Below are 8,811 nucleotides of genomic sequence, written 5' to 3' on the forward strand. Positions count from 1 at the left end.
GTTATTTTTTTTTTAAGATTTATTTATTTATTTGAGAGAGAGAAAGAGAGAGGGCACATGCACACATGAGCAGGGGGATGAGGCAGGGGAAGAGAATATCCACGCAGACTCTCACTGAGCATGGAGCTGGATGTAGGGCTCAGTCCCACGATCCATGAGAGCAGGACCTGAGCTGAATCCAAGAATCAGACACTTAACTAACTGAGCCACCCAGACACCCCTTGTGGGTTCTTTTTGAACATTTCCTTACTTTCTGGCACAGGAAGATAGTCCAAGTTCTTCTGCTCTTGTTCTGCCCCTACCTAGGAATTAGCCCTTTCTCCAAGGAGTCCTGGTTCCCTCTGATAGGAAGGAGGTTTTGAGAAATGAAGACACAGGTACTGCTAGCATCCTCTTTGCTACCAGGGCATCATTGCTTTGAGGCCCTCTCTCTGGAGACAATTAAGGAACACACACATATATTATGAAACCATGATTTCACATTGATTCCCCCTAATTCCAATCCAGCCTTACTGGGTAGGTTATTCCTGAACATTCCCCATTTTCATCTTTTCACTGCTCTTGTCTCCCACAGTAGGAAGACTGGCTCTCAATAGCATTGGTATACTTACTCATTTGCTCAGTCCTACAGTGTACACGAAAGAGGTCTATAGTTGTTACCACTGTACTTCCACCTCCTGAATTTAAGAAGCAGAATTCAAGATATGAAGTGTGTTTTGCCCTCTGAGGGTATGGAGATCTAGCTATCCATCCAAAATTATTGTATTCACAAGGCACTTGAATTAATTCCTTTTTTCTTTTTTTTGTCTGTGTGTGCTCTTGTCTTTTTGTTGCAAGTACAGTTAGGTTCATTTGCTTCTATTTTTTTTTTAATTTTTAAAAAATTTTTAAAAATTTATTTATGATAGTCACAGAGAGAAAGAGAGAGAGGCAGAGACACAGGCAGAGGGAGAAGCAGGCTCCATGCACCGGGAGCCCGATGTGGGACTCGATCCCGGGTCTCCAGGATCGCGCCCTGGGCCAAAGGCAGGCGCCAAACCGCTGCGCCACCCAGGGATCCCTGCTTCTATTTTTAAAAAGATTTTATTTTATTTTTTTTGCACGTGTGTGTGTGTGTGAGAGAGGGGGGGGGGGCACAAGTGGGGTGGAGCAGGGAAGAAGGAGAAGCAATTGGGGAACCCGACATGGGACTCAGTCCCAAGACCCTGGGATCATGACCTGAGCTGAAGGCAGGTGCTTAACTGACTGAGCCACCCAGGCGCCCCTGAATATTTAACCCTTTAAGAGGGGTTTCCAAATGAAAACTACTCCAGAAGGTATCTCAGAGAAACACTATTTCCTCTCCATCTCTTCTACTTCATTCTGTGTGTGTGTGCACATGCGTTTATATACATATGTATATGAATGACTACATGTGTATACATTATATATGTGTATATTTGTATATTGTATACATAATATATATATACACACATGCATGTGCACACACATACACACTATATATACTTTCCTCCCTTCTTTCTCCCAAAAGAACCCTTTTTACCCATCTACTGCAAAGACATTTCTTTGGAACTGGAAAACAGATCCGTGTGGTCACCATTATGAAATCCACAAAAATTTCTGCACCAGTCCACAAAGTTAGGTCGATGCTCTTAGGAATGTTCTTGGATGAGGGTTTTACTGGGAGAGGCCTTCTTTTTTTTTTTTTTTTTTTTTTAATTTTTATTTATTTATGATAGTCACAGAGAGAGAAAGAGAGAGAGGCAGAGACACAGGCAGAGGGAGAAACAGGCTCCATGCACTGGGAGCCCGATGTGGGATTCGATCCCGGGTCTTCAGGATCGCGCCCTGGGCCAAAGGCAGGCGCCAAACTGCTGCGCCACCCAGGGATCCCTGGGAGAGGCCTTCTGAGGCGGCATTCCAGCTCATCAGTTTGGGTTTCCTGTACCTGGTACCTATAAGATCCCTTTCTCTGGTGACTGCTCATTGGGAAGGTCCACATATTTGGAAGGAGCAGGAGTCCCCGTTCTTCAGGGGGCCACGGGGCCTTAAACGAATGCCCTACAGTGGGGAGGCTGTAGGAAGAACCTTGGTTTTGTTCTCTTGCAGGAAATCAAGCTTCTGCGACACATGGTCAGCTCCCTCATGGTCTCCTCTGCAGCTGCCTACACTGTCAGGTAGGGCGCCACCAAGGCCTTCCGGGGATGCACTGTGCTCACACCGTACCGTACATACCTTGCAGGAGGGTTCAGGACTCCAGAAATATACTGTTAAGACTTTTTTTTTTTTTTTTTTAAACAAAGTACACCTCTCTGTCCTCCATGGATATTCCAGTTCCTTGGGCAAGGTCCCATTCATTGGTTATATGGATAACCTCTTTGGCTCCAGTCTATTCATGGAACTTAACACTCAGAGTGTGTGGAGAATGTATCAAGATGGTACATGTGGTGCCATCTTGGTGTCAGGAGCCAGGGGCTGGGGAAGCATCAGGCCCTGAGAGTAGATTGTTACTTATCAGTATTGGCTGAAAGAGACAGAGATCATCTCAGGCCACCTTCAGACGGAGTTATGTAGTGTGGAATCCAGAAGTACTTGCTGTTGTGCATGTATTGGCTTGTCTCTGCCTCGGGGGCTGGTAGGGACTCCCTGCTCTCTCTCACTCCAGCTCTGCTTCTTTCTGAGCTTCCGCCTGCCCTGGTCGATTGCTCCCAATGGTTTCCTGTGTCCTCCTATTCATCCTGTCTGGTATCTTCTTTCTATCTTGTGACTGCTGCTTACTTATGGCACATGACTCCTCATGACCTTTGTGATAGCCCAAATCTACCTTATGGTTACTGGGATTTCTTCCTTTTTTGTCGTTAAGACACACGTAGCAAAATTCACCGCATTGAATTGTACCGTTCAGTGGCATTTAGGACATTCGCTTCTGTGTCCAAAACACTCCTCACCCCAAAGGAAGCTGGTACCCATGAAGCAGTCACTGTGTCTTCCCCTCTTCCCGGGTTAGCTGGAGTTTTCTTTGTGTGTCAGTGGATTTCCCTGGCCCCAGCATTTCCTGGCAGTGGAGCTGTGCTGTCCTGGCCATTCTGCCTCTTTTTTCCATGGCTTACACCGTCATGACCCGGGCTCCCGCGTGCCCTTGTGCCTGCACTGCGGCAGTGCCCCTCTGTGGGCCAGGCCATCAGTCCCTTTCAATGGCCCAGGGCACCTCTACGCCCCCAGGCCTGGATTCCCCCCAACTAACCTGACTCACCTCTCGGAACCTAGAAAGCTTTCTGCCCTTTGTGGCCTGGAGAAAACTGCAACCTGATTCTGCCGCAGCCCTGGGACCCCAGGCTGACCCCAGGCTGACCCGGATCCCCAGTATCCCTGACCCCTGGGCTCACACACCCACCCTGACCCCACCCCCCACCCAGGGAGGAGGCAAAGAGCAAGATGGGCTTGCTACGGGAGAGGGCAGAGAAGGAGGTGGCCCAGAACGACACGGAGGTGCAGACTCTGCAGCGGCAGATCGTGCACCTGGAACAGCTGCACCGCTTCCTCAAGCTTAAGAACAACGATCGGCTGCCGGACCCCGCCATCCTGGAGAAGCGCGAGAAACGCGGTGAGGCTGGAGCCACGGCCTCCGCAGCCCACCCCCCAGGCCAGGGGCGGGGAGGGGACGGGGGGGGGGGGGGGAGGCTTGGGGTCTCCCAGGGCGGAGCGGGTGGGCGCGCACGACCTCTGCTCAGCCCACCCGGGCCCCTCAGCGCCCCGGGGCGCCCCCGGGGGGCAGCCGCCGACCTCATCACCCCTCTGCCCCCAGCCCGGGAGGTGGCCGAAGGCCTTCGGAAGACCTCCCAGGAGAAGCTGGTGATGCGCTGCGAGGATGCCATGAACAAACTGTCCCAGCTGACTGGGGAGAGCGACCCGGACCTACTGGTGGAGAAGTACCTGGAGAGTTAGTAGAGGCCTGGCGGGAAGGCTGAGGTGGGGGGGGGGTAGGGGGTGCAGCATCCTCCTTCCCCGCAATCAGGCACAGGCTGATAGCTCCAACAGGGTCAGTCGGGGCCTCTGCTCAGGCGTGGGGTGCTCCGACTCGGGGTGTCAGGTGCACCCTCCTTGCCTCTCTGCGGGCACCCTGCCTCTGCCCCTCTCGACCCGTCCGGTCTCTCTCGCTCTCTGTCTCGGGCCTCCTGAGCCCTAACTTCTGTGTGTCTCTCTCCCGCCTGCACCCCTCAGTCCCCTCCATGTGTCTTTATGTCCATTTGTTTCTGGGTGTGTATCTCTGCATGCCCCATCTCTTCCCGGGTTCCAAGCCTCTTGGTCTCTCTCCACATCTTCCCTCCACCTGTGTCTACCTCTGCTGTTTTCTCTCCCTCTCTCCTCTCTTCCTCCGTGTCTGTGTCTCACACTTCTGACTTTGCCGCCCTCTGTTGCTCTTACTCTGATTCGCTCTGCATTCCTGGGTGCCCCACCCCAGCTTTCTGCGCCTCTGGGTCTCCCTCTCTGTCTCCGTTGGTGTCTGTGTTGTCTTTCTCGACACCTCTCTTTCCCGTCCCGTGTGGCCCTCTGTCTCTGGCTCCCTGGACCTGCCTCTCCCTCCTCTCTCTAGTGGAGGAGCGTAACTTTGCAGAGTTCACCTTCATCAACGAGCAGAACTCGGAGCTGGAGCACCTGCAGGAGGAGATCAAGGAGGTGAGTGAGTGAGGCCCCCCTTCCCTTGCCCTCTCCTGTCCCCCTCTCCTCCTCCTGTAGCCACCCCCCTCCCGGAGCTACCCCTGGCAATGGGCACTTGCCCCACAGATGCAGGAGGCCCTGGGGAGCATGCGCACCAGGGAGGGTAACCGGCAAGAGCAGGAAGAGCAGCAACGGAGGGACTTGCAGCAGCGCACCGATGAGGTGCGTGAGGAGGCCCTCAGGGTAGAGGCTCACTTCCAGGACCTTCGGAGACAGCTGGAGAAGCTCAAGATGGGTGAGTGCCTGGTCCAGCTGTTTCATGTGGGAGGATGTGATGAGCCACCCGGAGAGCTGGTCTCCCAGCTGGCCACAGGGAGATCTTCCACAGCACCTTTGTGTGCTGTCTTATCTGTCCATCCCATATCCATCCATCCCATATCCATCCATCCATCCATCCATCCATCCATCCATCCTGCCATCCTTCTGCTGTAGAGCGCTCAAGAGTCAGGCTGCCCTGGATTTGAAGCCAGCTCTATCACTTGGGAACCTTGGTGTGTGGTCTCCTGGGCCCCAGCCTCTCTGGCAGGGGGATGGCAGTGCATACGTAGTTTGTGGGTTGTCATGAGACTTGGATGGGCTGATTGATGGGAAGCTAAGAAGGTGGCCAGGGTGCTGGTGAGCAAATAGAGGAGCCATCTCATGGTCACAGTATGAGCTCTGTGCCGGCAGATTCTCCTTTTCTCTGTCCTGATCATGACCACGACCTTGGACCGTGACCACTGCACCACGTCTTGTGCTAAGTGAGGAGGGCCTTAAGGTCAGGGAGACTTAGAGGAGACTAGCATGGGTGCTGGATACTCACAACAATCCCAGGGGCTAGGATGGAGGACCCTGTGGGAGCCTCAACTCTGCCATAATTTGCTGGGCCAGGTATAGAATAAAAAGATGGGGCCCCTTGTTGACCAAGATGGCCACAGCAGAGCACCAAGCCCAAGGCAAGGCCCTTCTGAGTGCAGGGGCCTGGAGCCACTGCTCCTGCTGCTTGTGGAAACCAGTTCTGCTGGGGTGGCTGAAAGCTTCCTGGAAGCAGTGATGCTTGAGGCTGATTTTGAAGGATGAGTATTTAACTGAAAAGCTGGGGGTGGGAGGTACTCCCAGCAGGTGGGTCCAAGGGCTGGAGGTACTTTAGGGATATGGGCTTTGTGTGGAGAAGGAGTGCAAGGGTGTGAGTGGGAGGTGAAGGGCAGTAAGTTCTGAAGAGGTGCCAGGCTGGGGTACTGGGAAGCCATGGGAGGGCTCTGAGCAGGAGAGGCTGTGGACAGGGGGTTGGGGGAGGAGGATGGAAAGAAGGGGACAGGGCCCAGAGGTATTGGATGGATGGGTAGTGGGGGGAGGAATGAGGAGCACAGGGTCTGGCCTGGGAAGGGAGGGTAAGGCCCCTCCATGAGATAGGGAACTTGGAAGAAGGAGTGGGTATGGGGATGCCCCCAAGCCCAGTGTGAGCACTGTGGGGGGATGTTCAGGGAGGGACCCCAGGAGCAAACTATATATGAGCCTAGAGCTCAGGTGGAGGTGGTTCCAGGACAAGTGGTGGAGACATAGTGCCATGGGCTACAGATTTGTGTCAAGGTAATGGGTGCCTTCTAATGTCACTAACAATAGCTAATTCCACTTAAATAATAGCTAGCTACAAGTGCATGGGCCAGCTGGGAGAGACAACAGTGGGTCATGACAGTGGCTGGTGGGCCAGCCAAGGGCCATGGTTAACCCAGTTGGGTGCAGCAGAGTCCAGTATTAAAGGAACAACAGAGAAGATAGCCTGGGTGGTGCCATTAATGTCCTCTGAGCTCTCCGGTGGAGAACCCGTGTGAGTTCTTCTCTGGGGAGATCCGGCGATGTGGGGTGGTGGGGTGGGATGGAAGTCAAGGCTTCAGACTGAGCTGCGTGAAGACATCCTTCAGCTGGCGATGCCTTTGTCTGCTTTCCCTTTGACCTCCCTCACTCTTTGCCTTCTGTGGATATGAGCTCCATGGCCACAGCAATGTTTTCCTACTGCCTGGCTGGCTGACCTCGGGCAAGTGGCTTTCCACCTGGGAGCCTTGCTTATTGGCTCCATCGATTGGGGCAGCTGAGACTCCAGGGCAGGAGAGGGGGGTGTCCAGCAGACACTGAGTCTGTGACAGCCTGTCTCCTCTGACCTCAGATATTCAGGAGCTCTTCACTAAGGCACAGTGTGACAGCACCATCATCCAAGACCTGCTGGGGGTCAAGACCCACATGCGAGACCAGGACATAGGCCTCTTCCTGGGTCTCATCGAGAAGCGACTGGTGGAACTCCTGACAGTACAGGCCTACCTAGATGTTCAGGTGGAGGTGCAGAAGTCAGGGGGTCTGGGGGGTGGTTCAGGGAGCCAGAATCTTGGAGGCCAGGGCCTTGGAGATGAGCTGATTTATCCACAGCTGGTTTATCCATCCTACAGAGCTACACCTCCCCCAGCTTGGCTAATGCTGCCCTCCTGGTTCTGGGCCAGAGCCCGGAGGACCTTCCAAAGAAGATGGCACCGCCTCAGCTCCCTGACAATCAGTGAGGCACACAGGGCCGGAAGGAGGAGCAGGGGAAGGAGATTGTGTGGGGGCCAAGGGGGCAGTGAATGAGATGGAGGGTTTGGAGGGGGGCTCTTGGGTAGCAGAGGGTGGGTGTGGCTGTGGGGAGAGTACAAGGTGGGAGTGGGTGATGTGGGGGGACTGGAAGGAGTAGGAGCTCCAGGGGACTGAACTGGCCCCAGGCGGATGGGAAAAGCAAAAGGCCCTCAGGCTGGCCAGAGCCTGGCTAAGTTTTCTGGGTAAAGCAGTGAGCAGCCATCAGCCTTTTGTGGCTGAAAGTGTCCCCCCTTCCTGTCTCCTCCACCCCCACCCCACAATAGGGAGGACACCCCAGGCTTTGAGGCCAAAGATGACTATCCTATGAGCAAAGAAGAGCTGCAGAACCAAGTGACGAAGTTGGTGAGGATGGGAGCCTGCTGGGTTCGGGGCAGGCCCTCAGCCCTTCTCTGGGACCCTAACTTGCCTCCTGCCGCAGCTGGAGGTGCGAGAGCTGGCCCGGGAGCAGCAGCTGAAGGAATTGGCTGAGGCCGTGAGGAAGGCGGACAGCTCCCTGAGTGTCCCCAGCATCTCTGGTACCCAGAGAGTCACTTCGGGGACACCCACGGTGATCGTCAGGAGCCCCAGTGCCATCCCTGGGTCCATCCTGGCATCTAGTGGAGGCCGAGCCACCAGCTCCAACGTCGGCCGCGTCACCTTTGGTGAGCCCAGCTCCAGCACGGGCCATGTGACTTTCGGTTCCACCAGTGCCAAGGGAGCCCCACTCTCCAGCCGGGCCTCTACAGGAGGCCGCGTGACCTTCAGGACCCCCAGCTCTACGAGCTACCTGGGGTCCACTGGGTACTTGAGATCCAGCAGAGGCCACGAAAGCCATTCAGGTGCGGAGAGCAGAGGCACCGGGTCGGAATCGAGCGGAGGCCTCGGCTCCAGCAGAGGCCAGGTCTCCAGCCCTGGCCCCACCTCCAGCACCGACCCGGGCTCCACCACCAGCAAAGACTAGGGCGCCCACTCTGCCTGGGGCTCCTGGCTGGCCATCTCGGCATCTCTGCCTCAAGATTGGCCCGTGACTCTCCATTTCTCTCCCGGTGTTGGGCCTCTGTGAGTCTAGCACCACATCTGTATGCCCCCACCCTGCACCCACCCTGCACCACATCCCCATCTGCTTCCACCCACCCCTCACTATGTCCTCCGCTGTCTCCTGGTCCCTTTCTATTCCAACCCTCCTTTCCCTGTGTGTCTCTCAGTCGCTTGTTCTCCCGGCTTCTCGTTCGTGTGTTTCTGTCCTGCAATCCCCTCTCTCTCCCCAGCTCTGTACTAAGCTCTCCCATTGTCTCCCTGCCTCCTGTTTCTGCTTCCACACTTCGAATCCCCTTTCCCAGACCCAGGCTCTCCTTGTACCTCATGTCTCTGTCTCTATAGCTCCTCATTCCTCGTGCTCCATAGGAGCCCCCAGTATGGCTGAGTAGTGGGAGCGGAATTGGAGCAGTGATGTCAGGGTCAGCATGAGCTGTGACCATAGGAAATAAAGGTCAGAGCCTGATTTTTACCCCA

General features: G+C 54.9%; 1 protein-coding gene across 9 annotated transcripts in view; it reads left to right on the forward strand.

The window, feature by feature from the left end:
- ODAD1 (outer dynein arm docking complex subunit 1) overlaps positions 1 to 8,811 on the forward strand; it is a 29,395-nt gene extending 20,584 nt beyond the window's left edge. For 8 of the 9 annotated variants that reach the window (XM_025424418.3, XM_025424428.3, XM_025424427.3 and 5 more), the window contains 9 exons: positions 2,110 to 2,177; positions 3,417 to 3,604; positions 3,806 to 3,940; positions 4,595 to 4,677; positions 4,786 to 4,954; positions 6,863 to 7,032; positions 7,140 to 7,243; positions 7,584 to 7,662; positions 7,739 to 8,811. In XM_025424418.3, coding sequence (XP_025280203.1) covers positions 2,110 to 2,177; positions 3,417 to 3,604; positions 3,806 to 3,940; positions 4,595 to 4,677; positions 4,786 to 4,954; positions 6,863 to 7,032; positions 7,140 to 7,243; positions 7,584 to 7,662; positions 7,739 to 8,260 — 1,518 coding nt within the window. In that variant the 3' untranslated portion in view covers positions 8,261 to 8,811. The remainder of the gene's footprint in view (positions 1 to 2,109; positions 2,178 to 3,416; positions 3,605 to 3,805; positions 3,941 to 4,594; positions 4,678 to 4,785; positions 4,955 to 6,862; positions 7,033 to 7,139; positions 7,244 to 7,583; positions 7,663 to 7,738) is intronic. The other variant, XM_025424420.3, reaches the window with a different exon arrangement.

Source organism: Canis lupus, chromosome 1 (genome assembly GCF_003254725.2).
Source record: "Canis lupus dingo isolate Sandy chromosome 1, ASM325472v2, whole genome shotgun sequence".
In the NCBI taxonomy this organism is placed as follows: Eukaryota; Metazoa; Chordata; class Mammalia; order Carnivora; family Canidae; genus Canis; species Canis lupus.